The 23,389-nt window shown below is 33.9% G+C and overlaps 1 protein-coding gene across 1 annotated transcript in view; it reads right to left on the bottom strand.

Moving 5' to 3' along the window:
* The window catches only part of LOC145293086 (transcription initiation factor TFIID subunit 8-like), a 32,185-nt gene that overhangs the window by 5,839 nt on the left and 2,957 nt on the right, over positions 1 to 23,389 (bottom strand). Inside the window, exons 2-5 of the mRNA XM_080139447.1 lie at positions 17,694 to 17,792; positions 8,365 to 8,427; positions 8,054 to 8,178; positions 880 to 1,027 (exon numbers count right to left, since the gene is read on the bottom strand). Coding sequence (XP_079995573.1) covers positions 880 to 1,027; positions 8,054 to 8,178; positions 8,365 to 8,427; positions 17,694 to 17,792 — 435 coding nt within the window. The remainder of the gene's footprint in view (positions 1 to 879; positions 1,028 to 8,053; positions 8,179 to 8,364; positions 8,428 to 17,693; positions 17,793 to 23,389) is intronic.

The following is a 23,389-nucleotide window of genomic DNA, read 5'->3' as shown; positions in this document are numbered from 1 at the left end:
CATTGGAATCTTTTCCTTTTTTCCTTGTACACATGTTTGTGATTTATTCCATGGATTTCTGCCTTTGGATTATTATGGACCATCTTCTTCCAATAACGGGATTTCTTTGGATTTTACTTGTGCAAATGGAAATTCTTTTAACTTTCTTGAAGTTATACATTTGGATTTTACCGTCACTGGATTATTTATCTTCCACCAGACTATCCACTCATGTATAATCATCTTTTTCTTCACCATATTCCCTCTGCTTCACTTTTTTTGTTTTCAAGTAAGATCTTTGACTTACTTGTTGTTTCATCAAATACTTTTGCATGCAAAATCCGATCCCGCATTTTGTTAATTCCTACCCTCTGATGAGAAGAAAGTATTTCTTCGAAACTCCACGGATTAAGGACTATCCACTTATCTAGTGTTTCCTTTTCAAATTAAATGTTTTTTTTAACTCATTTCAAAGTGTTTTTTAACATGTTTTATTAACTTTTTGCTCGTATATATATATATATATATATATATATATTAGAGTTGGGATGATTAATCGGAATCAGGAATTGGAACTTTTAGGAATATTGGAACTGGTACTGAAATTAGAAAAAATTGTGCCAATTTTTCGATGCCAAAAGCGATCCTTTTAATTATCTTTTTTATTTAATTTTGTTTAAAGCAAAATCTTCCATTGTTTATAATAAAAATGAAATAATCAAAAGTCAAAAATGGTCACAATTAAGAGAGAAGTTCTCAAAATCACTGATGTAGTATACCAAATATTAATCAATTTGTTAAGAGAAAAGAAATTTAAATGAGAAAAAGAAAAAAAAAAAAAAAAGAAAAAAAAAAAAAAAAAAAAAGGAAAATGAAAGAATTTTTTCTTTTGAAACTCACAAGGAAAAATTCCATTGTCATCATTAAATAATTTTTGTGTTTTGCCAGTTTTTGCGATGAACCGGGTCAGGGCCCGTTCAGTGTCACGCTTTTGGGTGGCGGCTTTCTCCCGGACTAATTGGTAATCATTTATCGGGTCTCGATGTGTCTTTAGAAGATAATGAAAAATAAAAAAAAGAAAATTTTATTCTTTTTTCATGAAACAAAGCAAATAAAAACGTATGACTTTCAAACAAGAAGCAGTATCCTTATAATTAGATCATTAAAAATGGCTACTACAAAAAGATAAAACATCATCTATATATCTATAAAAGTGAAATTGTTTGTGTGTCTGTCTGTGTGTCTACATTTCCCTACCTAACAACTCTGTCAATTTTCAGTCTACAGACTCAGGATTTGACATAATGAGTATTGAGATTTGGGAAAATCTTTTTAATCAGTTTTCGGCCAGAAATTTGGCTGTCAAGGGGTCAAAGTTCAGTGATTTGATTTTTGAAAACTCTACCATACTCCTCCATCAATTCTGGGTCTAAACTTGAAATTTTACATGTAGGTTCCTTGGTTATGGCTCAAACTTTTTAACTTGATTTGAGCGCATAACAATAAATGTTAAGGGGTCAAAGTTAAAAAAAAAATCACCTCTCAGATAATTTTTGGTCTAAACATTTGAAATTTTACATAAAGGGTATTAAGACATAAAGCAAACTTTTTAATCGGTTTTTGGCCAAAAATTTGGCTACCAAAGGGTCAAAGTTCAAAAGATTTGACTTTTGCAGTCGCTAGCAAATTATTCAGCAAATTTTGGGTCTAAACATTTGAAATATTACATAAAGGGTATTAAGACATACAGCAAGCTTTTAAATCAGTTTTTGGGCGAAAATTTGACTGAAAGAGTTGACCTTTGCAGACTCTACCAAACTCTTCTACCGATTTTGAGTCTAAATACTAAATTTTAGATGTAGGTTACCTGAACATGAGTCAAACTTTTTAATATATATATATATATATATATATATATATATATATATATATATATGCACCTAAAGTCATGAACAGTACATAGGGCCCGAGCAAAGCCGAGCTGAGCTGCTAGTACAATTATAATTTTAATACATGACCAGATAGTGTCTTAAGTAATTCGTCCAAAACGAAAATCCAAACAATACAAAATTCTTGCTTTAAGTTTTAAGTGAATAACAGCATTTCTATTTATTACTTCTAGGGATATCCGACATTGCCCAGAATGGAATGATAATCAACGAATGTTTCACACTCCTATATTTTTACTGTCATCAAAATCGATGAAATCGGCATCTTTTCAATTTAAATAGCTTGATTGCCTGCTCTAGTTGGGGACTCATCATGATGAACTGGGGAGGAATCTAGACATGCCTCTCCACAGTAACAGTTCACAATAGATTGTAGTCTACATTGCACTGTAGAGAACCTACTGTTGATTTTATAAAAAAAATTTTTATGTATAACTAGCCTGGGTGCCCGGCGTTGCCCAGGTGTTTGGAGGTGTGTGTTGAGCAAAAAATAAAATAAATAAAAATCATAGTAGGCAGGCTCGAACCCTTAACTGCGAAAGAGGGAAAGAATGTGAAAACCGGAAGTGCAGAAGGCTAGTCAATCGAAAAGAGGTGATGCCTTTCAAAATATTGGCGAAAAGAGTGACCCTCTCCTTGTAGAAAAGTGCCCAGTTGAAGGTGAAGAAATTAATGTTTTTAGCCAATTTTTTGATATTTGCTGTTCAAAATAATACCAATCTCATAAAAATCCGTGACCTCTGTCGAAAGTTTTAGGCAGACATACAAACATGTTACATATAGGGGGTCTTCTTAAAAGAGAGTCTTAGGAAGAGAGAGTCTTATTGTAAGTGATGCTTTTTCTTGTGTGAGAGAGAGAGATGTTGTATAAGTTGTTGTACGAGAGACTTAGAGAGATGCTTAGATAGATAGTTCCTGTTATAAGAGATTCTTATATATTAAAATGTTCATTCCTTAATTGTGTTGAATGGAAGAAGAAGAAGAAGAAGAAGAAGAAGAAGAAGAAGAAGAAGAAGAAGAAAGCTCTTTGAGTGATGACATAGTGTTCAGACAGTTCGGACATTGTGTAGACATGATGATGTTGAGACGTGTATGTAAAGACATATATTAACACAAATACATAATACAATTGGACTTTACCTTTCTGTAGGAATCATAAGACACAAGACGAGCTTTACAAAAAACATAATGGTTTATTCTTCACACGGCCGTGATTCCATCATCAAGAATTCAAAGTTTCACATTTTTTCTTGAAGTGACGTCTCGCTTCCAGACGTCTGACTGTCCCTCAGTTTTCTCACTGACTGTCTCTCTAACTAAAGTTTTTCTCTATTCCTGGAACCTTCTATTTTCCGTGACGTCATACACATGTTAAAACATGTGCATTCTTTCACGTGTCCTGGACATACGTGTCCAAAACTTTTCCTATTTCTACAAAAGGAATTTTAACCTATATTCAATATGTTAAAAACATTATCTTATAAGCTGCATTCTTTCAATTTAAAATTTCATAATAAACTTGAGAGTTCACATTCTTTCCTTGAAATATTTATCTATATTCTAAACAAATGTTTGTTTTACATTTTTAAATTCTCACACGTAATCTATTTCTAAACTAGATTACGAGGTTCGAATTTCGCCTATGCCATTTCATTTTCATTTTAAACTAAATTCTCCATTTTTATACTTACATGAAAAGGGGACAGCCCTTATCATGTAACAAACATGCATTTAAATAGACAGCTGATATTTATATTATAGATGGCTTGGGTTAAAGTTTAAAATGCAAAAGTCAAGTATCATGGTTCAATTGTGTTCTAAATAGAAACATTCATTCCGAACGCACCCCTGTCATATAAAAGAATCTATTGTTGATTTTATATGTCGGTCTTTTCGGCTTGTGTGGTGATACAACTTATCAAATGAACTTGTGATGTTAGGCTGTGTAAGGTGTTAACTTTGGTCAAAATCACCTGTCCTTTCTTTCCTCGGATTATTTTGATTATCGATACTTAATGAAGACATTCTGATATAAAACCTATCTAAGAACGCTGCCAGCCAAATCAAGTACCTTCATGTGATATTTCATAAAAATGGTCCAGCCGTTTTCAAGTCCATAGGGAACGAACTCACACAAAGTTACTTTTGTATAAAAGCATATAGATATATAGAAGTATATATATATTTGTTTTTTTCTTGCTCAAATCTTATAAAGAGTCTAGTTGTGTTTTGATAGAATAAGACGGATCAAATGTTGCGAGATGGGAGTATTAAGAGAGATGGGCAGAGTGTATTAATATGGAGACCTTCCTGAACCTCCATCGTCAAAACAGAGCTAGATGATAGAAGCCTAACGTACGGGTCAAGGGATGAACCCTACGATTTGATTATCTGGTTAGGTGTTTACAAAACATTAAGTTTAAACTTTAGTTATTACACTTTATTCAAAGTTTCCCTTCCTCGCAGAATACCCACACATGAGAAAGTCTTCAGGAGTAAGCATCAAGGAAAAATCTAGAGTTCCTACAACTTTGTTCTACAAGCTCCTGCAACAGCATTGATGGCAAACTAACAGTCTTGCGATTCATTTGGATCCATTAGCAATATGGAGGGGAGGTGTTATGTATTTGCTGCAGTCGGTTGTTTGAAAGGTGTTTATATAATTGTTAAATCAACTTTTGTCGCTGGTCCAAGGTATATACACTCTTTCAGCAAGTAAAACACAACACAGCTGATCTATAAGAAAATATATTGTTTCTATTTAACACCGACAAATCAGCTTTGCATTTAAAGTTATTACTCGTGTTTTGACATTTCTGACAGAGTGTGGGGTAGGTGCGTAGTTGGGTCAGATGTTGTGGGTGAAGAAATGTGTCAGGGTGGCTTCTCTCTGGCCGACTGCCCCGCTTTCTCTTTGTGATGATTTATACAAACATTCTTTTCCCATTGGAATGTTTAATACTTTTTATTGTCTATCGTTTTAATCTTTTGACTGATATCCTCTCACATATTTCTGGGTCAAATTATGCATTCCAATAGACAATGGTGAAAAGTTCCGCATTCTGCACATGGAATATGTGTGTGTTTGTGCAATCCATAGAATGTTCCTCTTCCTGGGGTCGCCTGCCAATGTCCAATAGGAGGAGACATGCAACATGGGCATGTCCTGCATATCATGCTGCCCAGGCCAACATCCAATAATATTCAATTGACTAAACCTACAACTTACAGTCTATATCAGAGAGCGAACACCTCAAACAGCCAATAAACGGCTCCATTCAGTCTTATCAGACTATGGATACCCATTGAGGGATGCCTGCTCATGAAATTATTGTGGCACGAGTTGCACAATCTCTAACCACACCTCTCCTGAGTCGGCACTGTTTTTAATTCCAGTTGCAAGTATATGTAAACTCAAGACGACTGGAAACAATACTATGCTAAGCAGAGAGCACATACAGTGTCTAGTGTTCCCAAATGGTCACCCATGTGGTACTGGCATGGCTCATCATTGCTTAACCTCATTGATTTGCTAAGAACCAGGGTGTCAAACGTGATTCTGATGGCCAATAGAATTAAGTTAAGGACGTATGACCCTGAGATTGACGGAGGCGTGCAACTATCATTTTCATCCTTTATCCTGTTTTTATTCGATCACTCCAAGGTAACCTTGTTACAAATGAAGCCACTCTTGTTTTGGAAAACCATTGGCAGCAACAGAATTGAGACTAATTTAGAAGTCAAAAATTCATTTATTCTTTAAAATAAAGGATTAATTTATTTTGAAGAAAAAAAAAACAACAGACATCATTATTTGGCTTTCTACTTTCTATAATATAAAATATACATACTAGCTGTACATACCCGGCGTTGCCAAGTTAAAAACATTGCTGTGCTGAGGATTTAATAACTATTAAAAATACACCAAATATCCAAAATTGTTACTATTTTCATGAAAGTTGGCCATATTTTAGAGTTTTGGAAGTATAAAACATTGAAGTATAAAATATTGAAGTATAAAACATGAATTGATGAAAATGGCCAAGAGGGAAATAAAATCCCATAGCTTCAAGGGAAATAACTCATAGGTTAAATAAAAACTTACTTCCACTTTTAAATGCAGCTAATGGTAGATATAATAATAAAAAATAAATTAACTTTATGTAATATTTCTAAATAGAATACTTAATACAATTCTATTACTAATTTCCATTAAAAAATAGAGCTAATTATTAAAACAGATTTTCTTAAAGGTAATATGCAAAAATAAAAAATAAAAATATATATATATATATATTTAGAGAAAAGAAATTTGAATCAGAAAAAGAAAAAAATGGCAAATGAAAAAATTTTTTTGAAACTTGCAAGGAAAAATTCCATTGTCACCATTAAATAGCGTGGTAATAGATAACCTATTGAATGTTGATTCTTTTTGAATAAATAGTATATATAGAAATCATGCAGGAATAAAAGTATATAAAAGCCAGTTTTCAGTATTAAAATCTATTTGTATATGTTTACCAAATTGTGAACAGACAGGAATATAACATATCTATATATATATATATATATATATATATATATATATATATATATATATATATATATATAGATATATGTATATATGATGGACTCTCCCATGGATTTTGATGTATGAGGTTCCGCCACAACAACAAAATTGCTTGGAAATCCACACAGATGATTTGTTTTATAGTGGTGAAGGCTTTGTGTAGAACCAATCACACTTTTTGCTATTACTGCTAATCTCTGTCAGTGTAGATGACTACCAAAGGACAGAGTATCCGTAGACCACAGGTTTTTACATCAGAGTTTCTTTCTCCTAAATGCATGTCTTCACGAAGACTGGGGGTGCATCTTTCCCCAGTGAATTAATGCCCCCCAGATACCAACCTGGAAATTTCTATGACTTGGCGCAGTACATACCGCACCAAACCTTCCCAAATGGTCACCCATATGGTACTGGCCAGGCTCAACATTGCTTAACTTTTGTGATCTGGTGAGAACTGGTGTGTTAACTTGATTGTGTCATATATGAACATTATTAGCTTCATTACAAGGGATTTATATCTCCGATAGAAAAAAATGATTTACAAAATATGTTATAATCTTATGAAGACTTTTTACAAGTTGAAAATTTTATGTTTTTAAGATAAATCATTTATTTTGGAGAAAAAAAAACCCACATCCATCGTTATTTGGCTTCTTCCGTTCTATAATATCATCTATAATATAAATCTCACCTGTCTGTTTAAATGTATGTATGCATGTATGTCTGTCTAAAACTTTTGACAGATGCGATGGATTTTCACGAGATCAGTATCATTTTGAAACTCAACCCTTCGGACAACAAATACGGAAAAATTGGTTAAAAACATTAATTCCTTCAACCTCAACTGGGCACTTTTCTACAAGGAGGGGGTCACTTTTTTTTCCTTGATATTTTCGAAAGTCATCTCTTTTAGATTGACTAGCCTTAATTTAAGCATTTGTTACATTCGGTTTGCCGATGGGTGCAACAGCAAAGACATCACTTTTTTTTTTTCACGTTCTTTTCCTCCTTTGCGGTATGGGTCCGAGCCTGCCTGCCTGTTACCACTTTTTTTTTTTTACACCTCCAAACACCCGGGCAACGCCGGGCACCCAGGCTAGTTCAAATATAAGACAATGTTTTTCCAAATACCATTACTTTCATTATTAATATCGCACCGACCAGGCTAGAATCCAAAGCCTCCTATTTTGTTTTTTTAACTTGAAAAGATAAAGAGCTTCAAAGACGAGAGTGGTACCGTTAAAACAAGCAACCTTTTGTGCTCCATATATTTATTTTTCTACATAGTTACCACCATTCTCAATGCATTTTTGTCAGGAATTCAACAACACATTTCTGCTTCTGGTGCATGTCCATGACAGGGGTTACTTTCTTAGAGTCTCACACCATCAATATTTGCAACAGAGAGAAAAGTTTCAGGTTACGAATGTACAAGTTTAGTGATCATAACAGTGCAATTTGCAATTCCCACTGATCCATTTGGGCGGAATAAAACAACAGGAGGCATTACTTTTGGAATGCTCCTCGTATGACAAAGGGCATCGAAGATACTTACAGGTGTACGAATATAACTATGTGGTCCCGGAAATGATGGGTAATGATCTGGGATGTAAGATGGATGCTGCTTTCTCTCGCCAGTTTCTAATATTCCAGGTACAGGGGGAACATGTTTAGGAATGGCTGCAAAATACAAAAACAACAGATAAATCGAGCCAGTGTTATATAGGGGTTTCATTTATACTTACATGAAAAGGGGACAGCCCTTATCATGTAACACCAGCAACACAACATGGCGTTTTATACATAAGCAATGCAAACAAAATATTATCAAATCATTTAATCTGATGACCAAGAGAAGAAACTTACGCGGTATGAAGACGTTTTTGTTGGGTTTTTTCGCATAAACTGGAACTTGTTCAATATTTGTGCCTACAGAAAAAAATGAAAATAAATTAAAACACCTCATTGCATTTAAATTGGACTTTCACAATAAGCTAATAATAATCTATAAATATAAAAGCGAAAATGTATGTATGTATGTGTGTTCGCTTTTTCTGTATGTCTACAAAAGGCTTTTTTCAGAGAAGCAGTCGGTCGCCTAACAACTTTTTAAAACTTTTTATATCACATATAAATCGTAATATCTCACAGTTAACAACGAAGCTCGCCTGTCTATTTAATTTGCTCGATTTTGGGAAGATAAATATTCAACATTTGTTGCTCGCCGCATGTGGGTTAGTCTTTTTCCTATAACATCTTGGGAAGCGTTTCCGCAGTAAATGATACTATCCCGCAGTCAAACTTACCCTCATTAACTCCTTAAAACGGGCATCTGCCAAATCCAAGTAATTAAATAAATTCAAACGTGTTTCCGTTAGCATCTCGCGGTGGGGCAATCGTTAACGTCGCACTTTTTTTTTTCACACTTTAACTTACAACTTTACCTCAACGGTTCGGGTTCAATCCTTACCTACCAAAACATTTTCTTTTAACCCACCCCCCACCCCCAGAGTTTCCACACACACCTCCAAACACCCGGGCAACGCCGGATACCCCTCGCTAGTCTATAATATAAATCTCACCTGTTTAAATGTATGTATGTATGTACCTAAAACTTTTAATAGAGGCGACGGATTTTCACGAGATCAGTATCGTTTTTAAGTACGACCCTTCGGACGACAAATATCGAAAAATTGGCTAAAACCGTTAATTCCTTCACCCTCATCTAAGCACTTTTCTACAAGGAAGGGGTCGCTTTTTTCGCTGATATTTTCAAAAGTCATCCCCTCTTTTCGATTGACTAGCCTTAATTTAAACCTTCGCCACTTCCCATTTGGCGATGGGCACAACAGCAAAGACGTCACTTTTTTTTTTTTTCAAATTCTTTTCCTCCTTCGCCGGATGGGTTTGAGCTTTCCTGCCTATTACCACCTTTTTTTTTTTTTGCTCAATACACACCATTAAACACCTGGGCTAGTAACTAATAAAGATCAAAGTAAAATGAAAATAATTATTTTGCGAGTAATTAGAAGGAATTAAAAATGAAAGCAAATTAACAGGAAAGTTCCTTGAAATAAAAACAAATAAGCCAACAAAAAGAGAAGGAAAAATAAAAACTAATCCACAGAAAACCATTTTGAAATTATTCGATGCTGAATTCAGTAATTTTGGGAAAAGGTTTCATGCTTCAAGTTCTTTGTATCTTCAAATATTTATTCATCGAGTTCGGTTTGATTGTTTTTTTTGTTTTTTTTACATAGGAAAATTCTTTCTGCTTACATATGATTTTACATAACATGATTGAGTTTTTGTACTTTGACTCCTGAATCAGTATGGTACTACTGCCTTCTTGATCAACTTGACTCTTGGCATTAGTTTTCCTTGATCCTTTCAGCTAGTTCAGGAGGGATCACACAAATGTTTACTAACATTCATAATTCAGAATGTCGCTTCTGAAACGACTGGATTTGAAATTAGGATCGCCAAGATTACACTTCTCACCATATTCCACTTCGATATGATTAGTTCCCATCATAGACTTAAGAAAGCAATATATTCGTCAGCCTTTGGTACTAATAAAATTATCAGATAAGACGTGCGTTTCTCGACTTTGGTAAATAAACATCAGCTTGGATCATTTGGTTGTCTTCAAGTTCTTGATAAGCCGTTCCCCTTAAGTCATCCAATTTACCAAATTTCCACTACTAACGATTACTACGATATTATGCCATTGACTACTGTACACTCTTTAACCCTTATCCTCGAGTGGCCTCTAAGCCTTGATAAGTGGTGGTTCCTATGTTAAAAAGAAAAGAAAAAAAAATTGGATTCTTTGGATTACCGTTCTCATTTTCAGTGTTATTTTCACACTGTTTCGGTTGATGTAACCCCCCCCCCCAATCTTCCTCAAGGATATCTTGTTGACCTCTTTCAGTCAAGCTCGGGAATCTGCACGGAATTTCAAACGGAACCCTTTATTTGATCCAAGATCCCATTCCGTTAGTCATGACCGCGTAGATTCGAGAGTTCAACAAGATAACACGATATAATCTTCATCTCAAAAATTCAAAAATATAGACAGTAACTTATTTACGTTACATTAACGTTACATGCATGTGTATATATGTACAGAATATATAACCCCACCCACGGGAATACAACAAAGGGATCCCATTTTTTTTGCACCAGCCTTGGCAATGTCCTCAACGTCGACTGTATAAGTACTAATTTCAATAGATCTCCTTTAAAAAGAGTTATTCTAACTGAATTTTTACTCTACTCATAAACAAAACTTGTATAGTAAAAAGGATGTTAACACTAAGCGACTACCTCTATTTTTTCCCCCAGTGAGGCAAGCATGAGTTGTCTTAAAAACCAATAAAATTAGTATTATCTAAATTACACATCTGATATTACTGAAATAATTAAAGGAAAAATAACTCCAAATCCCACCCCCAAATATTAGGTACTTTTTCAGAATAAGAACAAAATGGAAATCTTGAATTTCAGTTAAAACCAATTGCACTTAATTGTCTTGTCAAAATTAATACCATATCCAAAAATTATGAAAAATGGCAAAGATGAGAATTAATTATTAATGAAAATTTCCAAAAATTTACCTATTTACTATGCCTCCCCACGGGGCAGAGTTAGACACTAGGGTCGTTTTTTAACGTGGAGAAAAGGTACAAAAATAAAAATTGTCTCAGTCGTGAAGGATTTCTCCTCCACCGAAAGAGAACAAGAAATGGAAGTGCAGCATCTGAAGAACAGATACTACACTTTGATCTTGACAATTTAAAGTTATATTTGAATGGAATAGGTTTTGATAGAAGGGGAGGTAACTGCTGCATGTTACATTTCAATGCTGGAATGGATCATGAGAAAGTAGGTTTTATTTAATAATACAGTAAAATGTTACGACATGACAATTAAGTAGTAGGGTTTTATATTGCGAGTGAAACAGTCATATTTGCGAGTGATTTTTCCAAGTGGCAACTAGAAATAATAAAATGTTTATCTTTTAGCAATTGTGTTTTTTTTTTCACGGACAATCTTCCAAAGCACATTACTGAGTAAAAAATGGGTTTCAATCTTTGTTGTGTAATAAAACGAGCAAAGTGAAATTATTTCAACAATAAAAGGCTGAATAGAATAACATTGTTTTTTTTTTTAACGAAGGCTGTCTAAAAAACAGCTGAAGAATGTTTATACTTCAAGTCTCAGCATAAATTCAATGCATATTTAGAATTAGACTTATTTTTTTTTTAAATTAAAAAATACAGAAAAATCTTTATGATGTGCATACTCGTCATGGAATGAAAATGTCATATTCCAAAAATCATCCGAGTTTGGCAAGTAACTTTTCTTTTTGGCTAGTAAGCGAAAATACTTAGTTGTCAAAGGTCAACTAAAGATAAATTTGTCCGTAGAGCACCGAGTAGATACCATTAGTTTTTTTTATGGAAATTCAATTTTGCATGTTTCGATTTCATTCTGGACACGTGACAAATATTGGTTATTTGCTGTATTTACATGTGGTATATAGTTAGCCAAGAATATATAGAGAGTATACCCAATCGTAATCTGTTATATACTGGGAGTATATAACAGTTGTAGGAGTAACGTGTCTGTGTCATCTATATAATTACTTGTCCGGGCGTAAAGTACACTTAAATATGACATTTTAATTTGTCCAGATTTCGTATATACTATTATAAAGCCGTGATTTCAAAAGTACAAAAAAAAAGAAGTATTTGGGTGCCATCAGCTAGAATCGAAACCAAAACTATAACATTCAAAGTTAGTGACGTTATCACTGTACAAACGTGACATGCATATGAACTGATTAAAAATAAAACATAAACTAAAATGAATGTACAAAATGCTTAACGATTTTTTTTCAATTTTGATCCATTTCTGACCCTTAAGAACTATTTTAACTATTATCCTTAAATTGTTGTTTCACGACGTTTCGGTCAACTATTTCTCTAGTCTTCGTCAGGTGGTCACCGCGACGGGATAGGAACTCCGAATTTCCTAACTGTGTCTTCAGTAATTACTGCCTTCCATAGTTATTTTTGTCTCACCACATTTTGACCAACTAAACCTCTGGCCGGCTTTAGGTAGGATTGAAACCGCTATCCTCAGACAATTCTCACCTGGAACTGTAGAGACTGAATGTCTCTATCCACTGCGCTGAAGGGCGATCAAATTTAGATTCTTTGCTCTTATAAATCTATGTTTATTTATTATCTAATCTTCCATTGTCGGGTGCATACCGAATTGTATATTGTTTATTCGGTACGAACCCAACAATGGAAGATTAGATAATAAACATACATTTATAAGACCAAAAAATCTAATCTTGATCGCCCTTCAACACAGTGGATTAGAGGTATTGAATCTCTACAGTTTCAGGTGAGCATTGTCGGAACATAGCGGTTTCAATCCTACCCAAAGTCAGCCAGAAGCTTAGTTGGCCAAAACATGGCGAGACGAAAAACAACTATGGATGGCAGTAATTGCTGAGGACGCAGTTATGAGATTCAGCGTCTCTATCCTGTCGTGGTTAACCACCTGACGAAGGCCAGAGGAATAGTTGGCCGAAGCGTCGTGAAACAACAACTAATAAAGATGAGAATAATAGTCCGTAATAAATAAATTAATAAATAATACAAATTACTCATCTCAATAATGAATTCCAATAAAAATATTTTTTTTAAAATATGCTGATCCTCTGTCACATATTTTTGTTTATCAGAGAATTCCAAAGCTATTATTGGTGTCAGCTAGAATACCTAATTACTATTGATTCTAAACAAGTGGAAACATAAATGTTAGTTAAAATTCCTAACTTGTTTTTTTATAATAAAAATTCAAACATTAACATTATTGTTACATTATTTAGCTGACAAAACATCTCAACATAAAAATAATCTAGTTTACTTTCCGGTGTTTTCTGTGACCAACAATACAGCACCTTGTGATGCTCTGGTGTTTTTACTTTCAATTTTGTTTTAATTTTTTACCGTTTATTTATTTTTTTCGTGGAATTATTATTTTTTAAAATAGGATTTTTTAACAATTTAATTACAGTACTGCTTGATTATTAAATTTTTGATTATGTTGTAAAACTATACCATTTGCTTTTTCACCAAATAATAAAAAGAAAGGATTTTTAATGTTAGATTTAATTAGCATGAAGTTAAAACACAACAGTTTTGTTAAGGGATGATGTTATAAAAGACACTGCGTTGCCTTGCATGATAGCTAGGGAGATGTGCAGGATATCCAAACAGTTTTTTGGGGCTCATTCTTACAAGTCGAATTATCCATCAAATGTCTTGCATCAATTGTCAAGTATCATAGCCAAAAACCCTGGACATTACAACTGAGATAGACTAAAAAAATAAACATGTAAAACTAAAACCGATTTTGCTGAGATACAGTAATGTCTATTTATAAAATTATTGGATGTAGTAGCTTTCAAAATTCCCAGTCTTTAAATACATAAGGATTTGAACATTTTAAAGTTAGTTGATAAGTTTCCAGACTTTTTCGTAAGGGCACTTTTATTGATAGTACACAGATGAAATTCTAGTCACCTTCAAAGTAATCTCCTTTGGTTGCAATGCACCTGTTGTATCGTTCCAACAACTTCTGGAAGGCCCCATGGAAGTTTTGTTTTTTTTTGTTTTTTTACAAGGAGGTCACCACTTATCAAGGCCCGGAAGCCACTCAGGGATAAGGGTTATTGCATGTACAGTACGTTGGTGTTGAGATTTCATAAAGTGTCTACTTAAGGGGGCAGTTCATCAGGAATTTGTTTACGTTGGATTTGAAGACATCCAAGTTGTAGTCAGGTGGGAAACAGGTTGTGTGAGCATTTAAATGACCCTTGTCACAGCCCCTTTCATCTCATAAATTGTCTCATAACGACAGCTTCCAAGATTTTCCTTGAGCTTCGGGAATGAGCAAAAGTCACAAAGAGCAAGGTCTGAACTAGGGAAAGGGTGAGGAACCGTCTTGATGCCAATCTTGGTCAAATAATCTGTGACAACGATGGAGTTGTGGATTGCACCCTTGGCACAAATATTCCGCATCTTCAGTTCATAATTGTGTATACAGTTTCCACACTGACATCAAACTATACACTTAATGTCTCTATAGATACACAACGATCCTTATTCCATGAACTTCTTTTTTTTTACCAATCAGCTCTGGTGTTCCAACTTCCTTACTCTTCCAACACCTCATTATCCCTCACAGACTTCCTGCCTTCCTTGAAACTCTTATGCCACTCAAAAACTGATACTCAATTCATGCAAGAATCTCTTTATTTCATTTTTAATATCTTTGCTAAACTGCACAAAACAGAAAATAGCAACATTTATCAGACACAAATAAATAAAAGAAAAAAAAAGAAAAGGAAAAGCAAAAATATAACAACCTATCAAATTTTAATTTTTTCTTGTGTGATTAAAAACTAAATTTTTTAGGGGGGGGGGGGGGTCCTCCAAGTGGTGTAATGTGATGATTACTTTTTAACTGTGCTATCACATTTCAACCACTCAGACGCACACATTTCCTGATACCATTGCAAAGGAACAAACAATTAAAAAAAAAAAAAAAAGAAAAACACATTTCATTATTTTTCTAAAGTCTTTTTGCACACACATATGCTTTGCAATGCTGTGCCATATAACATGTGCTTTTTAAAAGTCTCTGTTTCTGCCACCTCACGCCAGCTTTAGCCAACACTTTCACACCCTCAACTCACATGTCCATCTTCCCCGATAAAAAAACTTTGCTTCTCCTCATGCTCGACCACATGTTGTCCTTTTTTTTTCTTCTCTTTACTATGATGTCAGTGTGCGTACACTTGCTTAATTTGCATATATGCTAAGACTGCTGCTGCTAATATTTTAGCTAGTTAGCTATCCTACAACTGCTGCTGATTTTCCCATATGCTCTATGTTACCATAAGAGTACACTGCTTCGTTACATCGCTAATAGTAGGAAACAACATTTAACAGTGTGATGCTGCTCCAGGATGTACATTTTTTTAAAAGTTTTTATTCCAAAATTTATCAAAAGTCGTCTGCTGATTATGTGGCTTCTCATTTAGGTTCATTGTCGCTTTCTAAATGGCTGATCAATTTGACCGGCGCTCATCATATTCCGGAAGTTTACATCAGGCTTAGGGAAAAACCCGAGTGGATGTTTACATATGTCTGGTTCACAATATGTACGAGCACCTAAATTTTTTTGTGAAACATTTTGAAGAATCATTAAATAATCCCCCCGCCCTCTTTTGCCAACTACTTACAAAAGATTAAAATACTCAACATGTTTACAAAGAAACCAAAATGCATTAGTCAGATTTTATTTATAATTATTTTTTGGAATAGTATTAAAAAGAAAAAAAAAAGAAAACTTAGAATAGAATTTTGAAAAGATTTATTGAATAGGATTTAAAAAACAATTATTTAATAGGATTAAAAAAATTAATAGGATTAAAAAAATTATTAATATGATTTTAAAAACATATTTAATAGGATTTTAAAAAAATATTTAATAGGATTTTAAAAAAAAAATATTTAATAGGATTTTAAAAAAATATTTAATAGGATTAAAAATAAAAATGTTCTTTAATAAAATTTATTATATAATAAATTGTAAAACGTTTCTATGCATCGGAATACACATCTTATTAAAAACAAACAAAAAATAATCAACATAAAATCCACACACGGTTTGAATATTCGATTACTGTTTTACCCTTAAAGAAATCAGACTGAAAATTTCCAAGCATTTTGTAGGATGAGCTTTTGTCACAAAATCAGAAAATACAATGAAAAAAATTAATTTCTGTTCATAACTTTAAAGTCAGCCCCCAAACTATTAATCTAAGGACAATAATTCCTCAAAATTAATGAGTTATTTCCCTTTAGCGTTTTTACTTGTGCTTCACTGTTATTTGAGTGAAATTTGAAAGATTGGATTTCAAAGTAAAACTACTGGTATCTACTTACCTGTTATGTCACAGTAATGAACATATCCAAAAATTATGAAAAATCATGAAGCAGAACATCAATCATTAATGAAAACAGTTTTCGAAGACAATTAGCAAAAATTAAGTTTTGCTAAAATGGCCAAAGACTTTGACAGTTTTCAAGAGATAATTACCTCTCGTATTACTATTTAAACTCTCCGGTTTCATTTTTTTTAGCCAAACTCAATTTTCACTAATTGCCTTCAAAAACTATTTTCATTAATAATTCATTTTTCTAACTTATTGTTTTTTGTAATTTTTGGGATATGTTCATTACTGTTACATAACAATTAAGTAGATATCATTGGTTTCAATTGAAATTCAATTGATGCTTGGAAGTCAGCATTTCGATTTCTGCCATTATAAAAAAGAAGCACCTTTTTCTCTATGTATGTGCAGCTTAAGAAGAGAGTCATATACGCTAAAGCCAAACAAGGCATATTGCTAGAGAGCCACATTCCAAGGAGTTGTGCAACGAGATGTTTGTTCACATTACATTTACTTTTCTGCAAGTTGGTACAGTCAGGGAAATAGTGTAAAAATTCCAAAGGCAAGCAGTTGAGGAAAAGAAGCCTCAAGAGTAAAAAGCCTTCCGAACATTAGCAGTGAATGGATGGAATTTAGCTGATGTCAAGTTCGTCAAGTGTATTTATGTTGCAAGGGCAACAGAGCAGCATTTTTTAGTTTATTTCTTATGATTCCCTCTCCCAAATTTTGGAAATATATTCAATATTTTCTTAGAAATTCAAGAAAATTTTCATTCTTAATATTTTATACAATTTTGTGATGTCTGATATACGTCCACTTGACTTGACTGAAAACAAATATATACATGTATATATTCAACACGGATGAAGAAAAACATTCGACTCGGAAAAAAAAAAAATATTTGATGAGAGTGAAAAAAAAAAAAATTCCTATTAAATTTTTCCATAATAAAATTGCATGCATTGATAAATAAATGTTGAATATTTTCTGTTAAATAAAACCTTTTTTTTCTTTTACATATTTAAAATAATTAATTTCATGATCTATTCACAATTGATAGAAACTAACAATTGGTGTAACATACTGTATCCTGATTTTGTCGACCCAAAAATGCTGAATTTGATTTGATTGTTTGAAAATACTGACTCACCCATTTCAATTAATGCTATGGAAACATCACTGAGCATCGGTATCGTCCGTCCAGCCAGTTCACAATACGCCTGTGCACTCCGTCCAATCTCCCCTAAGACTGAAAAGAGAGAGCAAGATTAGCAAAACAAAAGTCAACAACAAATAAACATTAACAGAAAGATAAAAACAAACAATACTTATTGTAGTGAAGTAGAAAAAAAAAGAAATTAAAAAAAATATATATAAGACACAGCTGTTCCTTCTAAAAGGGTGAGCTCTTCAACGTCCAAAAATAATTCACCGTCACTTCTTCCAACCGTCGTTTCACTCTCTGCGCTCTTCACCCTGCTTAAAAAAAAAAAGTACCGTTTATATGCTGCCCATTTCTCCACTTATGCAAATTGACTATCAACCAGAGCCATCTAGTTTTCCATTTCTCCAAACAGCCAATTTGCAAAGGGGGACAACTCAAACCACACTTATTTACAAAGAAATTAAAATTACGGTGTGTGTGTGTATATATATATATATATATATATATATATATATATATATATATACATACATATATATATACACACACGTGTGTGTGTATATATATATATATATAATAATATATATATAATATATATATAATAATATATATGTTATAATAATATATATGTTATATGTGTGTGTATATATATATATATATATACACACACACATATATATATATATATATATTTACACACACGTGTGTGTGTGTGTGTATATATATATATATATGTGTGTGTGTGTATATATATATATATACACACACAATAGAACCCCGGAATACGGTATTAATCTGTTCTGGGGTTGGCATTGTAAGGTGAAATCGTCATATGGCAGGGTTTAAGCAAAATTTTATACAGTACATATTAAAAAGTAGTAACAAAATACAGTACAGTATATAATACTGTATTGTATGTAATCAAATAACATTATGAATAACACTATAAGGCAGGGCAAATACCATAACCAGGGGTCAGAAAACACTGTATTCCACATTGTAGCCTGAAAAAAAAAAACATATTTTAGGGCCACCATATCCTGGAGTTCTACTGTATATATATTATTCCAGGTTGAAAATCTTCAAAATGAATTTAAAAAGGTGATTAATAGTACTCAATAAAAAGAGCAAGATATACTTTTATTAATGTTCAAATAAACATTTTACACGATCCTGACAATGTTTCTGTCAGTCCAAATTACCTCATCAAGTGACCCAAGTTTCTTCCCTTGAAAGATGCATTAGAGTCAAATATTATTCATAACTGACTGCCTGAAACATTATCATGTATGTGTAGTGACATGTATAATGTTTTGTTGATTATCAATAAAAGTATATATATATATATATATATGATGATTGCAACATCTTGTCAGACGAGTGCCACTCCCTCAGACACTTAAAGTCCATAAGCCCAAATGCCTGAGGGAGTATCTATACACAGATGATGTTACAGAGTCTTAGCTTTGTACGACAGCTAAGTCTCTCTCTCGGTTCAAAATGTTGAGATCCAGCAACAAGCAAGAGCAAGATAGCCAGCAACAAATCAAACTGCAGACCAGCTAAATGCGGGTACTGGTCTCCCGCTTTATGGTTTTTTAAATCAGAGATTTGCTTCTCCTAGAAAGGTTGCCTTCACTACGGCTTACGGGAGCCCTCTCCATCCCAACACATATATACATACACACAAATATACATGTATATTTGTGTGTATATATATATATACATACACACACGCACATTTTGTTTAACAATTTTCATGCCTTGGATGAAATGCTTTTCTAACTTATATATATATATACAAGTTAGAAAAGCATTTCATCCGAGGCATGAAAATTGTTAAACAAAATGTTTTTACTAGAGGCTTTAAAAATAAAAGGTACAAAATTCAGTGGTTCTTTTTTACCAAACATTTTATTTTTGCTAATTTTCGTCCCAAAAATATTTTCTTTAATAATTTTTTTTTACCTCATCATTTTTCTGTCATTTCCTGCTATATTTGTTACTGTAACATGACAATTAAGCAGAGACCATTAGTTTGCCTTGAAATGTAATACTAAAAATTTCGAATTTCATTATGATAGTGTAGTTGCACCCATTTATTTGTTAAATTATTTTTTTTCTTTTACGCCTTTTTACTTAAAATTGTACAACAAACTCAAATGCCTGCCGGGTTACATTACTACATGAAACTTGCAGAAAAATATCTTTTCAGTATCATGAAAACTAGTCGCCAGCCCTAATTTTAAATGTGATATTTGTTTTCAGCATACCCGAAAACCCCTAGAAAACAAGTTTTTTTAAAGTAGGTTTTGTGTTGGTATACCATGCCACAATTACCATCGTGGTGTAACAGAATTTTAGGAAATCTCACCGGTCACATAACTAATCACGTGACACGTCGGTAAAGAAATGGACAGTAAGTCAGGTACCAATGAAGTAGAACGGTTATAACAAGTGAACCCCTTTCTAAAAAGTTAATTTTTTTTTTTTCCAAATTTTTTTCTGTTTCGTAATCTATGATAATCGTTGAAAAAAAGTTAAAGAAAGATAAAAAAAAAAAAAGGTGAAAAGCATGCACTTTTAGGGGTTGGGCACTCTTGTACAGGTCTGCCAAGTTGTTTTTTAGGGGCATTACCCCCAACCTCCTCAAATTAAGAACAGCTTTCGGAATAAACGCCCCCAACCTCCCCATGTTAAGAATGGCTTTCAGAATAAACACCCTCTGCAGATAAGTCTTCAGTGGGACAACCAGGCCACATTGACCGAAGATTTAAGTAGATCTCAAATAGAACATAATGTATTGGCTAAAATGGTTATATGTCTGAAGTGCCAAACTGTGTCCTTTTATGGAGAAAAATCGAATCCGATGCTGCACAAACTCTGTCCATTGTGTTACCAATGCAAAAAAAAAAAAAAAAAAAAAAGGAAGAGATGCTGTTTCGGTATGAGTGCGAGGAAGGTGACATTTTTTGAGAAATCTAAACTTCATTATTGGAAAATTAAGTACTAGTTTAAAGCCCATTTTTCCATGAGTCTTGCTCGGCAAACGACAAAAACTGCAGGATTATATCGAGTGAGCCAAAAGAGACACAAGCGAGCAGACGGTAAAAATTGGAAGCAAAAAAAGAAATGAAAGGAGAGAATTTAAAAGGAAAAGAAAAGAAAGGGCAGAGTATCATTGCATTTCTTCAAGCAACAAGTCTTGTGACAGGGAAGGAAATGGAATAATTCCAGTATAAACACCCTCAACCTCCCCATGTTAAGAATGGCTTTCGGAACAAACACACTCAACCTCCCCATGTTAAGAATGGCTTTCGGAACAAACATCCTCAACCTCCCCATGTTAAGAATGGCTTTCGGAATAAACACCCTCAACCTCTCCATGTTAAGAATGGCTTTCGGAACAAACACCCTCAACCTCCCCATGTTAAGAATGGCTTTCGGAATAAACACCCTCAACCTCGAAAGCTATTCTTAACATGTGGAGGTTGGGAGTGTTTATACTACTCTGGGGCAGGTGGTAAAAAATACCAAAATAACTTTCCATACACAAACAAAATAACAAAAATATTTGTTCATTAATTCAAAGAAACAAATCTTTTATTACCCACCCATCCCCCCAAAAAAACAAAAAAAGACAGTAAAACAGTAAAATTAATGACATTATTACGGTAGGTTGTTTGTTTTATTTCCTTTCTTATTTTAAAATCTTTTTTTTTATTTACTTCCGTTTGCACGATATAATCCAGTGGTTTCCGTCAGGCATTGCCGAACGATACTTACAGAAAAACGGGCTTTAAACTGCATAGGTAATGAAAATTATGCCGCTGATAGCATAACACATAGCTTCTCTATAGCTTATTCCCGAACACAGAGTTCACAGCGTTTCTGACCATCTTCCAGTGGCAAGATCAACAAGCCTCACTTCTAGATCTGTTTCTGATAACTGTTCCCAAAGAATGTGAAACGAGAACCAATAGCCCACTCGGGAATGTTGATCACACTGTGATAATGGTAGAAATCACCCTTAACTCTCAACCCAAAGCTGAACAGCCATTTCTCAAAATGACAAGGTATTATCAGAAAGCTGACTTGGATCTCATTAGAGATGCCTCATGGGAAAGTATCTTTTCATTTCCTGCTGAACAGTGTACAAATGAGACCACCGAACGGTTCAAAGCAGCATTTGAAGCACATGTTCCCATATGGACGTTCTATAGTAAACCCCACTCTCCACAATGGTTTACTTCTACCTGCGCAGCTGCCATTGCTCAAAGGCAGCATGCATACCACAGATTTATCTGGCATAAGCCCAGCACAAACAGACAAAAGGTTATAGAAGCTAGAAGTAATTGCAACAAAGAAATAGCAACAGCTAAAAGAGAATACACTGGAACCACCAGAAGACGCACTGAAGCACAGAAATTAGGAAATCGTGATTTCTGGAAAATCTACAACGGTGTAGTAAATAATGGGAAATCAACAATTCCCCCACTATCCAACAATTATGAGGTTGTTTGCACGGCAACCAAGAAGGCTAACATGCTTGCCAGTCGGTTTGCCTCAAACTCTAAATTGGACCCAGCAAACCACTCCCTTCCTGATTTTCCCTTGCTCACAGAAACCACATTAGATGATCTAAAAATCACCCCTTCTTAGGTGCCTGATATAAAAAACCTTTGACACTTGAAAAGCATGTGGACCTGATCTCATACTGGCTGTACTATTAAAAAAATGCTCCACTGAGGTCGCTCCAGTTCTCTCCAAACTTTTCAACAAATGCCTTAACAAATCTTGCTTTCCTGACTGCTGGAAAACTGCTTCTGTGGTACCAGCTTACAAGATATCTGGCAAAAAAAACTGACCCATTAAATTATCGCTCCATTAGCCTCCTCCCTCCCTTCGCCAAAATATTTGAATCCATAAATAATCAAGCTCTAGTTCACTACCTTACAGTTGCTGAACTTTTGTCCGACCAACAATATAGATTTAGACAAGCCCGTTCTACTGCAGATATCCTAACTGTAATCTCTGAATGGATTTACCATCCAACGGATAAAACAGGGGAAGGTAGAGCAGTAGCCCTAGATATATCTAAGGCTTTTGACAGAGTATGGCACAAGGGTCTTCTCAGGAAAATCAGATCATATGGTATCACTGGACAAATACTTCATTAAATCCTTCTTAAGTAAAACAAAAATTCAGTTTGTCCTCGATGATCGTACATCTAAACAATCTATCTATATATATAAAAGTGAAAGTGCCTGTGTGTGTGTGTGTGTGTGTGTGTGTGTCTGTCTGTGTACATTTCCCTACGCAATAACTCTGTCAATTTTCAGTCTACAGATTCGAAATTTGATATATAGGGTACTGAGATTTGGGAAAATCTACGTGATCAGTTTTCAGCCAGAAATTTCGCTGTTAAGGGGTCAAAGTTCGACGACTTGACCTTTGAGAACTCTACCAAACTCCTCTGACAATTTTGGGTCTAAACACTTGAAATTTTAGATATAGATTCCTTGGACATGGATCTAACTTAATAACTTGATTTGAGCCCAAAACAATAAATGTTAAGGGGTCATAATAGGGGTCAAAGTTTAAAAAAATTTGACCTCTGCAGTTTATACCAAATTACTCAGACAATTTCTGGTCTAAACATTTGAAATTTTACATAAAGG

The sequence above is a fragment of the Euprymna scolopes genome, chromosome 14 (assembly GCF_053919585.1).
Source record: "Euprymna scolopes isolate OS-2025 chromosome 14, ASM5391958v1, whole genome shotgun sequence".
In the NCBI taxonomy this organism is placed as follows: Eukaryota; Metazoa; Mollusca; class Cephalopoda; order Sepiida; family Sepiolidae; genus Euprymna; species Euprymna scolopes.
This window is presented reverse-complemented; position numbering and strand designations above follow the sequence as displayed.